Here is an 18,781-nt window from a genome sequence, read left to right as displayed (position 1 = left end):
AATAAACATGATGTCTAAAAACTATACAATTATAGTTAATGAAAAAAATTAAAAAAGTTAAAATAAAATAGAAGAGCACAGCATATATAAAGTTAAAGTTATACTTAAGGAATAAAAATTGTGGAGCATAGTACAAAGTCAAATTACTACCAAAATCATATTCATATTTTGTGATTTTTTTCGTTTAAAAACAGAATTTAACTTTTTAATTTGTCATCTAAATTAATTCATAGACTTAACTTATTAATTACATAACATGAGAATAATTTAAATAAATGCAGTGATAAATTATAATAATGTGAATGTAAAAACCTCATCTAAAACATAGTTGTGATCCAATGATTAAAAAAACAGAAACATTTATTTAAATAAAATAAATCACTGAATTATAATAATAATAATAATAATAAAAGAATCTCATATAAAAGGGGTTTTAATAATTGCTCTAATTATACAAAATTTTCATATGTATTAACATTTTACAAAAGTAAAAAATGTTATCAAAAAATTCTTAAATTTACTAAAGATTAAAAATATATAATTATTAAACAAAAGTAAAAAGTGAAAACATTCAAGAACCATTTACAAAAGACAAAATTACTTTTTATAAATAATAAAAAAACTTAGGTATTTATTTAATAGTTCTTGACAGTTTCCTCTTTCTGATATAATTTCATAAATCATTTGGCATGATTTGTTGTTTGTTTTAAAAATTTAATTGTTTTATTTCTATGTAATGTAAAAGTTCTAAGTACTAATAAATTGTGATTACTATATGTGTGTTAAATGATGATGAATGAGGATGATGTTTAGATACAAAATGAGTGATGAAAGACAAAATGTTATTACAAAAATGTGTAGCTTTAAATACAACTTACTAGAGAAAACAGAAAAGAAGAAGTAACTAACATATTGGAATGAATACTATATGATTTCACTGCATTAATTAATATTTTATAAACTATGCAAAATTTAGGAAAATAACTATGAATATTTGCACATCATTATTAGTTTAAACTTAACATTCTACAAATATCAACAGAAATAAAATTATTAAAAAATAAAAATTAAGTTACTTATTACAGTAAATGACTTGTGATTATTATATGTAATTGTAAACATAGGAGACATATGCATCACAACAGAGGGGAAGAGAAACTGTTTGATTTTGTTACAAATTTTACCTAGCTGCTGTTTGTAACCTGTACATCTGCAGCCAAAAACCTTAACCTTTACATTGGTAGTTGAAATCCGTATCGAATTATCATCATAATCCAATTGACATGGATTTTAACTCGTGATAACACTCTTAGCTAAGAACATTTGTTTTAATATTTTATGCGCTACCATTGAACAGCCTTCAACCGAGTTGATATGTATCTTTGTGTAAAATACTTTTAAAATCAAAATTATCACTGATAGAGGAAACACATATTGCCAAAGAAACACATAATTTTTTTCCACATCTAAATGAGAACAAAATGAAAACTGTACTCTGGTGAAAAAAATACAATATTGTAATCTGGAGTCTTTCTCTACAAAAATAAACATTCAAGTAGGGTATAGTCTGAGAATTAATGCATTGCACTTCTAGCGGTGGTTCATTTCATTTAAGGTTGGAGAGCAGAAATGATGTCAAATGATATAAACAAGAACTGTGTAAATAAGACATATAGCAATGAACTTTTAAAAACTGGTGTTTATTCTGATTTTATAGTGGATATTGATAAAGTAATGTTTACAAAATAAAATATTTGTACTGAACGTGGACTTCAACTATAGATGTTTGATTCTTTATTCTATCAAAAAATTATTAAGAGGTAATAATTATATCTAATGTAAATAAATGTAAAAAACTACCCCTCCATTCAATCAATTAGTAACAACACAGTAATGATAAAAAGAAAATTACAGTTAATAGGATAAAATTGAACAGTCACACTTCACTGAAATAAGTATAACTTTTTACAATTTTATTTATAAACTACAATAAAATATAGACAAATCAAATCAGACCATCTAAAAATATATACCATCTGTAAAATTTATTTTATATATTATGTAAGTACATACAATACAATAATAATTAAATACATTAACATTAGAATAGATATTATATAAATTATCATTATTATTATTATTATTACCTAAATAGATTCTTATAACAGAATCAATTAATTAATTATCAAGTCCTTTAGTTCATAAAGGATTATAATTTAATTAATTTACAAATATTATTAATTGGACTAGGGTAGTCAGTCGAGAAGCCAATCAATAAATTGAACTGGACTAGTGACCACCATTTAATTGAATAATTGCATTAACAGACACACTTAATAAATTAATTTAATTAAAATTAACAGAATTCACAACAGTTTATCATTATTATTTTAAATAATCAATGGATGAAACCGTTACTAAATGAAAATCCATCATAACAAAAGAAAAATGAAAATAAGTTATTAGATTTTCACAAGATTGAATAACATATTTTGCTTATTTTTTTGTTATAATTTTATTTTATTTTTTTTACTTTTATTTTCACCTAGAGTATTATTATATATTCATGTACATAAACTTATTACAATTAACTCTTTTTAACTGTAAACAAAAAAAAATTAAAGTTAAAATATTTTTTAAAGTAAACAACAGAATCAATTAAAATATATATTATTTTTCAAGCAGTCTATGAATATTTTGTTAAGATGTAAGAGATAGGTAATCCTATCTCTTTTATTATTAACTGATCTAAATACAATATGTACACTGGCAAAAAATAATAATTAAACATTTTAATAATAATTGCACATTGTATTTTTTAATTTATACAACAAAATAAAACTTAAAGTCCTGTTTCACATGGGTTGTAGAAGTCCAATAGATACTTTGATACTTTCACAAGGGTACTTATAATCAAGTAACTAATAGTTTAGATAGCCAGATCACTAATAAAACAGTTTGCAATTAGAGTTGATACTGTATGAAATACTAAGTTCTTCTGTACTAATTTGGAGCAATTTTAATAACAATACTGCAAAGAGTTTCTAATTATCTTTAAACTTAACTGATATATTCATTAGTATTTTGAAGTTTAACCTTAAGAGTAAAATACAGAAATTAAAAGCCTGGGCATAGCTTGAGAATTGTTATGCAGTATGGAAATTTCGTAGTAAATGACAACACCAAGCCCAACATATATAATATATTTATATATAATCAGCAACAACAGGATTATGCCTTCTTACAGTTACTGATGGATGATATGAATTTTGTAGTAAGCAAAAAATGCCATGCCTGACTGGGATTTGAATCCAGGACCTCCGGATGAAAGGCAGAGGTGCTATCACTCTGCCACAGAGATCAGTTTACTGATCTGGGAGCTACCAGAAGAAAGTCTGACATGCTACCATTTTTCCTTCAAGATCAGTAATTTAATGTAACATTAAATCAAACAATAAATTAAAGGGGTCATTCAATAATTAAACCAACATTTTTTTGTGAAGGAAACATGCTTAATGCAGGCAACTGAAAGTTTTCTAAGTGTTAATTGGCAACCTTGCAAAGAATGTTAGTCAGCTATTCAATTAATATTTACATAAACAAAACCTCTAAGTCTTAGTTAAGATGGCGTGTCTGCTCAAAGAAAGTACTTTTGATGAACAGCATTCTGTAATTCGATTTTTACTTTTGGAACGTCTACAACCATCAGAAATATTCTCTTTGATAAGCAAACAATACAGCAGTAGACATGAACAGTGAGAGTTTTTACATATGGAGGGAAAATTTTAAAAGTGGCCACAAAAGTGTGACCAACAAGCACCGCTCTGATCATCCAGTAACAGTGTTGACCTCAGCATTAGATTTTTGTATTGATTCATTTATGCAAGACCGACAGTTAAAAAAATTGCTCATCATTTCATCACACAACTCACTTCATCATTCAAGACAAACTGAACTACCGCAAGACTTGTGCAAGGTGGGTTCCCAGAGAGCTTACTGTTCATGCACCGAACTCAAAAATTGTTTCAATAACGAAGGTGATGCATCTTTGGACAGGATTTTAACCTGTGATGAAAATTTGATACATAATTTTGAGCAAGAGTCCAAGCATCAAATGATGCAGTGATAGCACCCTGAATCGCCTGTCCATACGAAATTCAAAATGCATCTATTGGCTGGTAAGGTCACGTTATCATCTTTTAGAGTGTCCATGGTCCAATTTTCTGGAGAAGCAATGCACTATCAACAGCCTACACTACTCAGCCATGATTGAGAACAAAGTCAAGTCCATGTTGAAGAGGAAATATCCAGGATGGCAGAAGAAAGGCATGCTTCTTCTTCAAGACAACACTCAACCTCATATGGGACAACTGATGCTGGAAACTATTGGCAAAGTGGGTTGGGAGCTCCTACCTCATCCTCCTTACAACTGTGACCTTGCCCCTTTGGATTTTTATCTGTTTGGTCCGATGAAAGACACTGTGCATGGCATTAAGTTCAAAGAAAAAAGTACAAAACTGGCTTTGAGATCAAAGTAAAGAATTCTTCGCTGAAGGGATAAGATGACTTGTAAAAAGATGGGACAAGTACAGAGAAGTTGGTGGGGATTACATGGAAAAGTAGACAAAAAATTGTATTTATTTAATAACCATTTTTTTCTATACGGCTATTTGTTTAATTATTGAATGTACTATTATTGTCTGGCTACTTATAATCATTTACCGCTTCATTAAAAACTCAAATGTTATTAATTGTTGAAGCAATATAACTTGGCTTTACTTAAACTAATAAGAAAGTAACACGTTACAGCTGGGTTCTGGATGTTTACATTTATTTTTTGTAATCTTAATATATTAATTATTAATGTTTATGTTATTTATAGATATGTGTAATGATTCTAAATCAAATAGGGATTATGATATAAAATAACTAAGTTGATAACTAAATCAAATAAAAATACGAATTAGTAAAGACCTTGACACTGAAAAAAGTCAGTAAAAGAATTTTATTTTAAAGAAAATCTATGTTTTGAAAAATGCTAAATAGATGAAGTTCTACAGTCAAATTTTATATGGTAACAATAAATTTATCAAATTTTATATGGTAACGAACACACTGATTGTGGCTTATATGAATAGTGATGTAATAATCTAGCAAAACTAATTTCTTTTAATGTCAACAATTTTGTTTTACACAGATCTGTGATCTAGACAGAGTAGGTGAATAACTGCTTGTTCACATCACTTTTCCTTATTCTTAAACTTGTATTGAAAAATAAAAACTAAACAAAAAATTCAATGTTTAAACAATTCAAGAGAGTTGAATTATTACTTTTAAATTAAGTAAATAGCAGAATGGCAACATTTTTGTTTAAAAATATTGTAGGGGTTGTTGACCTTTCCATCTGTAAGTAAACTGATACATGAAATAAATTGAGGGTAACTACGTATACTAACCCTTTTAAATCTTGCATGTTCCTCTATTTTTTCAGCAGCTCAGGAAGTTTTTTTATCTGCAACACTTTAAAACAACTGTACTTCTATTACAATTGTAATTCTATTACTAATATTGTATTTATATTATAATTAATTGCATGTTTAAAAAATGAGCAAGATTTTTAGATTTAAATAATTTTAAAAATTATGTTTGCAGTTATTTGTAAATAAATCAATAAAAAACAATAGTTTCAAAATGGGTTATGTTTTTATCTCCTGTCTTCCTGAAAATCTTGATGAAACACGTGTAGGAAATAAAAACTACATTTGCTGACTAATTTTTAGATTTTAGGTAAAATCAGTTACAAATTATATATAAGCAGCTTGACATAAAAATCAGAAACTCTGAATATTAGTAAATAACAAAAATGTTTAGAACACTAAATAAAATCTAATAAACAATATATTAAAAAAGGTTAGAACAAGAAAAAGGTTATAACAAAAAATGACCACAACACTAATGTTCAAAAATATTTTCACTAAATGTCCTTGTTGAATATTGTTCAATACCACAGAAACTTAAGGTGCCATTAAGTACTAATTTTGTAAAAGATTATTAATGGATTGCTAACAAATATAGCATACTGTAAAATTGTGCTGCTAGCTGTTATAAACAGAAACTTCACCAATGTCACATTAATAGATATTAATGTGAATCTCTGATATTATGTGTGTTAATCTTTATATTAATCAAGAAATTAAATGAAAGTTAAACATTTTGTAGGAATAATAATTTTTAACATAAAATTTATCCAATTTGAAGCAAAAAATAAACTTAAATGCATACATACACAAAGCATATGCATGTATGATGCATGTGCACATTTAAACACACACACCCATGATTTTCACACGTCCAAAATAAGTTTTATATAAAAAGAAAATTATTTAAGGAACTTTAACAAGTCATTAAATTATAATTTAAATTTTAAATAAATTTTATGCAAGTCTAGTTACTTGCCTTATTTGATTATAAGAGCTAATGTTGATTTCTGACTACATATAACAATAAGTAATCTGAATACATGTGCAAGTAAATTTTATGATAAAACTCTTTAAAACCAGTTTAAAAATTTCCAAAGAAATATGTTTTTAATAAGAAAGCTAACTCACATTTAATATACATAGTTAATAAGTGCTAAGAAAAAAACCTGTTTTAAATAATGTCAATAGTTATGTTGGTCCACAAACCAAATTTACAAATGAGTAGATCAGTATTTTACATATAATAATACAATTACAATATTTATATTATAAAACTAAGAGAATTAAAACAGGAAAGAATAAAATTATAAAAATTTTCAAAACAATAACATTACTTAGAAATTTTTAAATATTCAACAACTATTTGTACTTTTCACAGATGTATGTAGAGTATGTGTATCTTTAAAGTTACTAAGATTCAGTTTAATATAAATTTTGGTACTTTTGAAGAAGATGCCTGCAGTCGACTGTTAGATGGCAGCACTGAAAGAAGAAAATAAATAGTAAACTTTTTTTTTAATATATACATTGTACTTTAAAATAATGCAATGATACTGTAATAATAAAATAGTAAAGTACAGTATTTTTGAGTACAGTAATTTACGTATATAATCTACTGTATAATGTAACACCTGTGTAAATTGAAGGTACATTGTATAATACACTTATATAAATAACCAAATAAATATATATAAATTAATATAATAAATAAATGTAAAAATGTAAATATAATCTAACCAAACTTAACCTATGCTTGCTTTGCTCGTTAATCAAGGTTAGTGAGTGAAGCGAGCGTAAATTAAGTTTGGTTAGATTATATTTATTTATTACATAAAGTTAGATAATTTTGATTTATTTATTTTTACCTTTCAGTGGCGCCATCTAACAACTAAAAAACTAACTACAGTGACTAACTAACTACAGATTGGCTGCAAGCATCTTCTTGAAGAGTACCTAAATTTTTCACTGAATACATCTGTATTATAATTTAAAATACTAATAATTGCACATCTTGTATAAAATTAATATAAATATATTTCTTTCAGTTGTACCAAAGAAAATAATTTACTATGGAACTCAAGAAAATTTCAGTTCTTTTCTACCTTTATAGCAGCTATCATTCACTTGATTTATTTGAAAATCAAGCATTAATCTTACATTGCACACTTTCTTTCATAGTATTATCGAAGCCGTTATATTCCATTGTCTTATTAGATCTTACAAATTTAGCTTTTTATAATTTTGCTAAAAGCTTGTTTTTTCAGCAATTCATCTTAAAATTTCTTGATTACATAATCAATATATGCTTTATTACTGCATTAGGCCTCTATTCTTTATCTTTCTTGCTTCTCTATTGAGTAATCCTGAAGTTCTCTACTTCAAACATCTTTGAAATTCCTAAATTTATACTTAATACCAATTGTTGTCAGGAATCTCTGATTTCATAGTTTTATCAATTATTTTTAATTTCATTCCCATAATAGAAAACTTCAGGCACTTTATGTTTCCTTAAATGATTAAGGAAATGTAAGCAACATGTGGTTTCCTTACATTGCTACAAAATTCATGTTAATCTAACATTTATTTGACCACACTTGATTAATTTAGTTACATTTTTATTTACATTTAAATCAAATTTGTCTTAAGCAATGAAATAATAACATTCAATATGCTCTATTTTTTAAAATTTATTTCACCTGAAAGAATATTATATCAAACAATATTTAGTGATGTTTTAGTCACATGATAAATAGAAATCATTCACATTTCCAGATCCTCTATTTTATTTGGCACCTAATTCTTATAAAAGTCTTATAAAACTTAATTCTTATAAAAAAAAACTTTTCCTACATTTTAATTTATATTTCTTAAAATTTTAAAATATTTTACTTATTTCAGTCGTATTAAATGTTTTTTCAAGACTGGTAACTTTTTTTTTTTCAGCTTTGTGTATCAAACATAGGCCACACGCAACACGGGTACTTTAAGGTTGGCTAAACAGTGTAACAAAGCTCAGTGCATAACTCATTGAACATTGCTGGATTTGTAATTGTTATTTGTTGCCATTTCATTCATTTTTAATAGCTGGCTTCATCATTTCAAACTAGTGGTAGGAAGATTTTTCAAGTTAATTTAGATAAATATTTACCTAGTTAATTAGTTATTATTGACCGTGTTAAAATTATTAATCAGAACCAAATTCAAATCCAAGTTATGACTGAAGATATTATTATTTTTAACTGGACTTGAATGATTACACTAGTACTGTTTTTATGATTTATTACTAACAATTTCTTAAAATTGATCAGTCTGGGATTTTACAGGACTGGGCTTAAAGCAGCCTGTATAATATGAAACTTGTGTAAATGAACTTTGGTCAAGACAACACAGTACTCTATAGAAAAAACTGGATACAAAAAATTGAATGTACTTAAAAATGTTAAATTATAATTGTATTAATTATAAAGAATTATAGGTTTAACTGTTTTAATAAAATATAATACTACTAGATTTAATGCAAGATAAATATGATAACAGGAAATTAAGGTGATATTAATGTCAAAGCAGAGAATGATATGTCTATACACAGATGACACTTTTTTGATATTAAAACTTATCAAATGTTATTTAAAAGGTAACTAACATTATGAAATGAAATTAACACATTATTTATATCAATTTACAGAATAATCTTACAGAAAATAAGCTGCTGATATCTTAGTTATATAAGAATATACTTATATTGTGGAGTTAATTTATTATCCATTATAATTTTTTTTAATCTAAATTACAAAAAAAACTTTGATATCACGGGTCCCATCATTTTGGGCCAAATATTCTCAAACATAGTGTCCCACAAAGAGCTTTTTGTCTTTGACTTTAGATGTTTTATTTACAGGCTGAGTTGGGGGAAAATAAATTGGAATTAAAACAAGGCAGACATAGTAAAACACCAGCATTCTTCTGTTGCAAACAAAAATAATGGCCTCCTTTCAGAATACAAAAAAAAAAACTAATATTAAAAAACTTAGAAAATACAAAACAAAATGAAACTAAAAGAGAAATAGAAGAAGGATGACTACTTAATTTGAAGACTGACACCAGCAACACACTGATAGTAGTACTTCAAAAATGATTTATAAGAATGGGTGAACAAGTCTTAGGGTTCTAAAAAATGTCTTCCTCTTTCCTCAGGTCAGTATTTACATTATAGGGAATTACACATACTGCTTCAAATAACACTATTAAGAAAAACTCAAATAGTCCTACAATTCCTTACTCTGATCAATAAAATGACTAGGACATATTAAAACATCATTAACATCATTTTAATGTCATCATTAACAATTTGTGTTTGCATAATGATGTCATGTTGATGTTTTCATTAAATTTTAGCCAAATCATTGCATAAATATTGATAATCAAAAATCTAACACTTTGTGAGAAATGTTGTTCAGTTCACAAATTTATTAGATCATTAAAAATGCAGTTTTTAATTTATTGATAATTTTAACAACAAATATAAAACCTAAATAATTGAACTTACATATATCTATACAGTATTACGCATAAATCCTTTTTTAAATTCAGTATAACAATAGCAACATTACACTAACTTGACAATTATAGATAACTATTTAAAATTATAAATATATACAAACACAAAAAAACTTAAATTAAAAATATAATATATCAGTAACAGGAATAATATAATAAAAAAAAAAAAATCACTAATTTCATTCAATATTATCACCTATTCTTTAAAAATATACTATTTAAATAGGGCCTTGATAAAATAATAAAATGAAATAATAATCATTAAAAATTCTCCTATGTGAAACATATATTAACTATTGTGAATTCTGTTCTATAATTTATTAAAATTAATTTATATAATTAATATAAGTGATTGGTCATGAAGTATAAATAGGTAATGGATGTGCTTCAGAATTAATAACATATTTATCAATATCAAGTAATTCTCTATCATCACTAAATAAAAGGTAAAGGTACTTAAGTGTTTCGCTTAAAAAGAATGATTCCATCATATCTCTTGGTCGTGTCTCATCTACATAACGAGTATTTACATTGCCAATAGATGTATAGCCATTATCTACTTTGGTGAACTTTTCAAATGCCTAAAAACAAGAAAAAATAATGTTAACAGTAAACGATGACAAAACATACAAATTAGAATTTATCAGAACAGTAAAAATTGTATTTCTATAATTAAAGTAATGTTAGTAAATATTATTTTAAAATTTCATTCTATAGGAACACTGTATACACCACTACAGTATTTAAATTACAGTCACTGATATCTCAGTAAAAAATTATTCTAATTTCATATTTAAAATCCAACAACTGATAAAAGAAGTTTTATTTTATTTCATACTTTTTAATTCATTCTTGAACTCATTACAAAATATTTTTGAATTTATATTATACAGAAGAAGCCTGTTTTGCTAATTTTATGAGCCATATCAATGTAATGTAATATTAACTCATATTAATGTTTTTGATAAAATGATTTGTACCATCAGTATAATGCGATACAGGCCTGTATTTTTAACTACTACACAGTAAAATCCAAAAAATGACTACCTTCAAGAAATAACTGATAATTTCATTCTGCATTCTGGTAGATTTAAACTAACAGTTTGTTTTTTATATGGCTTTAACAATAGTATCAATCAATATTAACAAACATCAAGTGGTCTACAGTTTATAAATTATAAGACACAAACAGATTTTAAAACAGCTGCTTCTTTAAAATACATTGCTTTTAAACAGTCTGTGCACAGGAATATAGATGTTTACAAGGATACATTTACATTTACAGGGCATTGATGAAACATGGTCTTTTTCAGTTTCTAGAATTTCAGACTTTTATATTCTTCTATTAATTTTTTTTATAATCAAATTAAGCTAACAAAAATTAATAGAAAAAGTAAAAATTTATAATTATAAAAAAAGAATTACCTTGAATATCGACCAACCCCAATCCTGATATGTAGTATTTCCTGTTATTTGGTACATATACCAAAGACTCTCGATAAATTCTGGTCTCAATAAATTATGTGCATCATTGCTCTTTACATACATATCATCTTTAGCAGCAACATCATGCTGAAAATTAAAAACTTTAGACTGCAAAATTATGTAATAGTAAGCTAATAGAGTTCTGACACAGATAAAAGTTTGCTGGATACATTATGTAATGTATGAAAGTAATTTTAAAAGAAATTATATATATATATTATAATAACACAATAGGAATTCAGCTTCTCCAGAGTGTTATATATTTTGTGTATTATTGCAAAAAAAGGCAATATAATATATAATAATTTTGAAATGTGGTGCTATAGGAGAATGTTAAAAATCAGATAGATGGTTGGATAAAGAGACAAATGAAGAGGTATTGCGGCAAATAGATGAAGAAAGAAGCATTTGGAAAAATATAGTTAAAAGAAGAGACAGACTTATAGGCCACATACTAAGGCATCCTGGAATAGTCGCTTTAATATTGGAAGGACAGGTAGTAGGGAACAATTGTGTAGGCAGGCCACGTTTGGAATACGTAAAACAAATTGTTAGGGATGTAGGATGTAGAGGGTATACTGAAATGAAACGACTAGCACTAGATAGGGAATCTTGGAGAGCTGCATCAAACCAGTCAAATGACTGAAGACAAAAAAAAAACTTTGATACAATAAAAGTTTCCGAATAAATAAACAACAAACCGCTGCATACAAAATACAATCATAAAAAATAATAGCACTGGAATAAATTTCTCTTATTACAGATTACAGTTTTCTACATTGGTCAAACAGGAGGTAGCTTCAAACAAAAAAAAATAATGAACAATTTAAAGCTCTCCACAGCAACACAAGTCAACATTGCTAATTACCTCAAATGTAGATCACAAATTCACTGTTATTAAGAACCACAGATACACAAAAAAAGACGATATCTTGTAATATATAATATTCTAATGTTATGAAATATTTAAATGCCTAAATATACTAACTGAAGACACTATTTTTTTTTTGTAATTTACTTGGTGAACAACAAACAATTACATTGCCAGAAAAAAAAATGAGAATGTCAAAGATTCAAACACATTTCTAATCACATTTTAAATGCATGTATGCCTAGTTAAAAAAAAAAAAAAAACTTCCAGCATTATTATCAACTGACATCATTGAGAACAGCAACAATACCTGTCGGTCACTGAAGTGCTGAATTGCTACAAAAGTTGCTTCATTGTTTGAAAAAGTTGATTACAGATAATTAACAAGTATAAAATCAGTCTGAAGTTAAATTTTGTTTTCTACTTAGCATAAGATTTTAAGAATTCTGCATAAAACTATATGCATGAAATCCATGAGCAATTTTTTCTTTATGAAATTTTGTAAAGTTATAATTAAAATCCCAATTTCATTACAATAGTTATATCCATAATTCCATTCTGTTAACAGAACAGAAAAACATTTAAAAAAATACATACTAATGAATAACTATACAGATATTAAAGTGGGTTCCAATTAGAAATAAGCAAAAATAAAATATGGATTTGTGTACACAAGTGTCATGAACAGATAGTCAAAGGAAAAACAACAAAAAATGGCTGTTAATTAACTGTATAATAACAGGATGTATGTGTAGTAATTCTTAAAGAATTTTCTCCAGGAATCTTTGATTTTTATTAATAATTTGTACATAGTGAATGTAATCCAAGCACAATAAAATATTTTTAAATATATATTTATTTATATACACATATTTCAAGATGTCAGGTGATATTTGATATCTTGAAATGCATAATCCAAAAACAACAAAATATATATAGATACGTATTTCACATATTTCAAAATGCCAGGTTTTAGGTGAAAGATTTTTGATAAAGATTTTCAACTAAATGTTCCATTGAAATTATATAAAATATATTTCATGATTAAACAGTTATTCAGAAAAAGAATTTATAAATCTGGATTACCTACTAGATAAGCAGCCTAAACTTTTTTAACTTCCTTTTTAAAAGAAATTTACAGAATTTCTTAATATACAACTTTTTCACATAATTTAATCGTGGCTAAGAATAAAAATTATATTGGAAAACTTAAAAATTTTATCACCATGTCAAGTTTGATAAGGAAAAGATAATTAGGAATGAAACATATTTAAATGAAAATTCTTTTTTAAAAAAAACTTAGTTAATAATGGTATTTAATTTATAATGTTTTCTTTAATTATGAAAAATTAAAGAAGGAATGTTCAACAAGAATCAGAAATTTTCAAGTTTTGTTGAAAGCAAAAATGAGAATATTTATTGAAAATTTGTATAGAAATATTTTGAGTGTACAAATGAAATAAAGTAAAATAAATTACAGGTTAAACCTTTCTAAGAGGTTTTTCCACAAGGAAACCAAACTTTAAAAAAATAGTCAAATCTGATTATGTGATTAATTAGAATTCACTAAATTGAATCACAAAAATACATCATTATAAGATTCTTGTACTATTCTGTAACAGTGGTAAGGCTGGGACTAAGTGCACAGAACTGTTCTTTTTTTATTTTAACTGGTTTCTAACAGGGGTTAGCATTTCTATCTTTAATACCAGTCTTGAGTCATTCCTCCATATTTTGAGTTTATTCTCACTTTTCCAATCCTGCACTTTTAGTGAATTCACTAACTATCTAATTAAGATAAGATGGAAGGATATTCCCTTCAATGGACTGTTGTTCCATCCCATAAGAATTAATCTGTTAAAAAGTGAATATTCCCTAAAAAAAAACTTAAATAAAAATGGCAAAAAATTCTATTTTAAATAGTGCAGAAAAACAAAAAGAAAATTCAATAAACTAACTGATATTAAATAAATAATAATAAAAATGAACAACAAAAAATAATATAGTTACCTGAAACCTAAAGAATGTAATTTCTGGAGCAAGAAATGATGGACGTTGAGCATATGTTTGATAACATGTTTCCATTAATTCTTCTGCCAATTTAAGATGATGCTCAGGTAGTCCATGATGATAACCTAGCGCTAATGTACCAGGTAAATAACAAACCAAATGATCCTGAAATTGCAGAAAACCAATAATGTTTTTCTTTTTAAATAGAGAAACTTGACTTAATAAAGAAATCTTGAATTAATTATTCTTTTTGGACTGTTAATGAATAGCCAGCTTATGGATATATCCACTGAGGTAGAATGTTTTGTAAGAGTGGAATTGGGACATATTTAAGAAATTTTCATTAAAATTTATAAACCTGAAAGATATGTATTCAATGGGTGATTATTCAATGAATCAACTGAATTTCATCACTCACTGAACATTTACTCCTGGACTATACTGAATTGGTCAAGAAATCAAACTGAAATTTTTAAGTTTCTTGAAGTTCCCATTGAACACACATAACTCCATATGTTGGGATGGAAAATAGGAGTCTGATATGGTCCAGGATCCTGGAGTGTACCCTAAAATGGTAACTGAAAATTCGGGAAAATTAGGCAGGTACACTTGGTCTCACTCTGTTATGTCTGTGATGTCATCTCAGTAGCCACATGCTCTGGATCACAGCACATCATGGCTTTTGAAAACAACCGATCTGTGATCGCGATACAAAGAGCTTTTTGGCGATGGTTCAACATTCCATGTAACAATACTGTTCCTAATGTGAATAAAGTTTTGGTCCAGAGTCAGGCAGTTTGAGGAAACTGGTAGTACACTAAGAAAAGGTACACGTGGCTGATGCAGGTCCATCAGAACACCAGAAAAAGTGTAGCTGGTGAGAGCAGTGATTTAGCAATTGCCAAGACCTTCTGTTTGGAGGCATGCTGTTGCCTTGGGGATGCAGGCTGCAGTTTGAGGAGATTCTGAATTTTGATTTGTATTTTCAACCCTTCAGAATAATTAATGATGTCTCAAGAATTGAGCCCAGCAGACTATACAAACCACCAAAATCTGTGTGAGCAAATGCTTGCATAGATCACTTTTGTGGCAGCTTTCTTCAGTAGCGACGAGGCAAATTTTTACCACAGTGGGCTGTGAATAAGCAAAATTTTAACTACTGGACTGAGAGTAACCACTGATATTCATGAAAGGCCGCTACATTTCCCTAAACTAATGATGTGTCGTGCTTCAGGGCTTTTTGAGGAGGACAGCTTGACCATGACTGTGAATTCTGAATGTTGTGTCTCAATGTTGCGAATTTTTCTGCATCCCAGAGTGGAAGAGATTGTTGAAGACAGATTGGGAGACTTTTGGTTTCAACAGTATGGGGCTACAGCTCACACAGCCAGAAATTCACTCAATTTTTTGAGAAAAAAGTTTTCCCAGATGTCTGGTCACTCTGATGGGTGATGTGGGGTGGCTTGCATGGTCACCTGATTTGAGCATTTTGATTTCTTTCTTTGAAAATATCTGAAGGTAAAGGTGTTTAAACATTGCTCTCACACCCTGCCAAAGCTAAGGGAACAGATTATTGAATAAGAAACTGTACAAAGCTTCAGAGATCGTCTTCAACAGTCTATTGTTGCTAATGGCTGTCATCTTGAACACTTATTTTTAAAACTTAATAATTTTATTACATTGTATGTACTGCTAATTTAGAAAATAATAACATTTTTTCTCTATAACCCCCATTACTTTTTTATAATTCCTCAAAACTGCTTAATCAGTTCTGTGGCGCCTGTATATATATATATATATTTTTTATATTATTTATCAAGGTTGTTAGTTGGATATAAGATTATGTTTATTTGTGAACAGACTCATTCATGTCTGTATTATTAATATTTTCAGCATAAAAGTATAACATTTTATTTTTCAAGAATGAAGAGAAACTTTGATGTTTGGTTCAAGGTCATGAGCAGACTGTCCTTAAGACAGTTTATGATTTACACATTATAGTGTTAAATCAATCACATTGATTATAATCAATTATCACATAGTGTTCTACCAAGTGGCTGATTACTTAACTAACATTGGTCATGAGTTGTTCTAATCTCATGACTGTGTTTTGATCTTCATGTCTTCTACACTTTACTTGTCTGTCATTTATAGTATCTTCTTCTATTTACATTTACCTATTCATAAATAGCTACAAAATAATCCTTTTTCTTTCAGAATCTGTCAAATTAAATTTCCTTTCCTCTTTGGACTGCTTGTAAGAGTGCTCTATCTTCTGTAGTACTGCTAAGCACCATTCCTCTTCTTACTCAATCCATCCATTTTATTCCATCTAACCTTCTCCATATCTATATCTCTAATCGTTCAATCTTATCTTCTCTATTTCCTGATGTCCATGTTTCATACCCATACAACATTAACACTACATGTATTTTGACTGTTTTTTCCTCAGCTCTAAACCCATATTTCTTTGGAATTTTAAAATATATAAATGTATATATAAAATATCAATAAAAATTTTATTTCCTATCCTGGAAATTTTTTTATTGTTTTCTTCTTGTTTTTGATTTCTACTTCGCTTCCAATAATTACTCACATCATGTAAAATATATTGTACTTAATAATACTTTTTTTTATTTTGAACAAGTAAAATGAAAAGCCCAATAACTGAAGGAAACATGAGAATTAGGGCATAAGGTGCTCTAGAACAAGTAACAGGTACAACAAAACTGAATCCAAAAATCCCTTTTGGCACACCGGAAGGCAGAGGTAGATTTCACCGGTGCTAAGTAGGGGATAAAAAAGATTTCCGCCTTAAAGTTAAGAAAAACTTCAAATTTACTCAATTTACTCCTCCTGTTGACCAATATTTAGGATGAAAACCTTTGGAGATTTGAAACAAGATTATGAAAAGTTTTTTTTGCTGGGTAATAAAAAGTAGCTAGAGTGCCACAGTATTGTAAATCCTCCAATTTTCAATAAAGATAAAATAGCAGAATACCTGAACTGAATTTTACAAAACTACGTAATCCATTTAATTTGAGATGGATTAGTTCATCTTACTGGTTGTGAAAAACCTTACTTTGGCCTTAAAAACTGAAGCTTATACCCAAAAATTATCAAGGTGATATTTTTTGAGGGTAATGTTTGCAGGAAGTTATTAACAGAGGATGACAAACTTCTCAATCCAGAAATCTATGGAAATCTTGGACCTATCAGATTGATGCCATTCGTTTCTGCTTTCAAAGCTATGGATAAGGTTTTGAGTCATTACTTCATGATAAACAAAAATAAACAGTGATTAATTAAATCAGCATATCAATGAACTACGTAAATGTTCTGAAGCTACAGAGCAAAAGTGTCTAAAATACTGAAAGTTCATGTTATTTTGGAATATATGGCACATTATTTGCAGTTTTTGGATGGAGATGGATTACACCTTTGGTCTGAGCAAGCTGGAGAATCAATTAACAGAAACTTTTTTAAATATTAGGAAAAATATAAAAAAATCAAATTGAAGATGGATCATATTCTCAAAGACTAAAAAAGTCTAACAGGATTTTTGTCACAGCATATATAAATTTAGTTTAATTATAACAGAAAATGTGTAATATTATTGTAATTGAAATAATTAAAATGTATAAACTATGCATTTCAGTATGTTTTGATTGATTCATCTTGTACCTATGTAATGTGAAAACCTTTTAATATATTGTTTAAATTATATCATTTATTGGTTATGCAACCAATAAAAGATTTTAATTATATTATAGGTAGTATAGTTTATTATATTATATGTATAGTTTATAAATTTGTTACAATATTGTAGCTGTACCCGATTCCCCTAATGAAAATACACAGTATGTCTGAAAAGTTCCCCAACTAAATTAAATAAAAATACAGATATACAAACTTACTCATATCAGCCCTCTACATAGAACCCTTCTCTAGTTACACACTCGTTGGAGTGCCGGTAGAGCCTGTCAAACGCTCTGGAGAAATCACATTCAAGCAAGCCCTTTGGATGGCTGGAATTGTCATTGAAAAAGTGGTCTTTCATCTTCAACTTGAGTGTTGGGAACAGAAAGTAGTCTGTTGGAGCCAAGTCAAGTGAGTAGGGCAGGTGGGATAAGATGGTAATTTGATTTGCAGCATAATAATGTATTAAAACTGTTGCCATGAGAGCCAGGGCATTGTAGTGCAAGAGAGTCCAACTGCCCAGATTCCAGTACTTGGGTCTGACTTGATGAATCCAACACATCAGGCGTTTCATTATTTCCAAACAGAATTTAGAATTCACCATTTGACCAGTTGGGACAAATCATGATGGATCGCGCCCTTTGAGTCAAAGGATGCAATCAACATTGTTTGTACTCTT

General features: G+C 27.8%; 1 protein-coding gene across 3 annotated transcripts in view; it reads right to left on the bottom strand.

The window, feature by feature from the left end:
* Positions 1–6,808: 6,808 nt before the first annotated feature.
* alpha-Man-Ib (alpha-Mannosidase class I b) overlaps positions 6,809–18,781 on the bottom strand; it is a 77,996-nt gene continuing 66,023 nt past the window's right edge. For 2 of the 3 annotated variants that reach the window (XM_075373376.1, XM_075373377.1), the window contains 3 exons: positions 14,404–14,568; positions 11,463–11,609; positions 10,270–10,618 (listed from right to left, as the gene is read on the bottom strand). In XM_075373376.1, the coding sequence (XP_075229491.1) occupies positions 10,394–10,618; positions 11,463–11,609; positions 14,404–14,568 (537 nt within the window). In that variant the 3' untranslated portion in view covers positions 10,270–10,393. Of the gene's footprint in view, positions 6,963–10,269; positions 10,619–11,462; positions 11,610–14,403; positions 14,569–18,781 lie in introns of those variants that run through there. The other variant, XM_075373378.1, reaches the window with a different exon arrangement.

This window comes from Lycorma delicatula, chromosome 8 (assembly GCF_047948215.1).
Source record: "Lycorma delicatula isolate Av1 chromosome 8, ASM4794821v1, whole genome shotgun sequence".
Lineage (NCBI taxonomy): Eukaryota > Metazoa > Arthropoda > Insecta > Hemiptera > Fulgoridae > Lycorma > Lycorma delicatula.
Note: the sequence above shows the minus strand (reverse complement) of the source record. Positions and strands in the feature narration are given on the sequence as shown.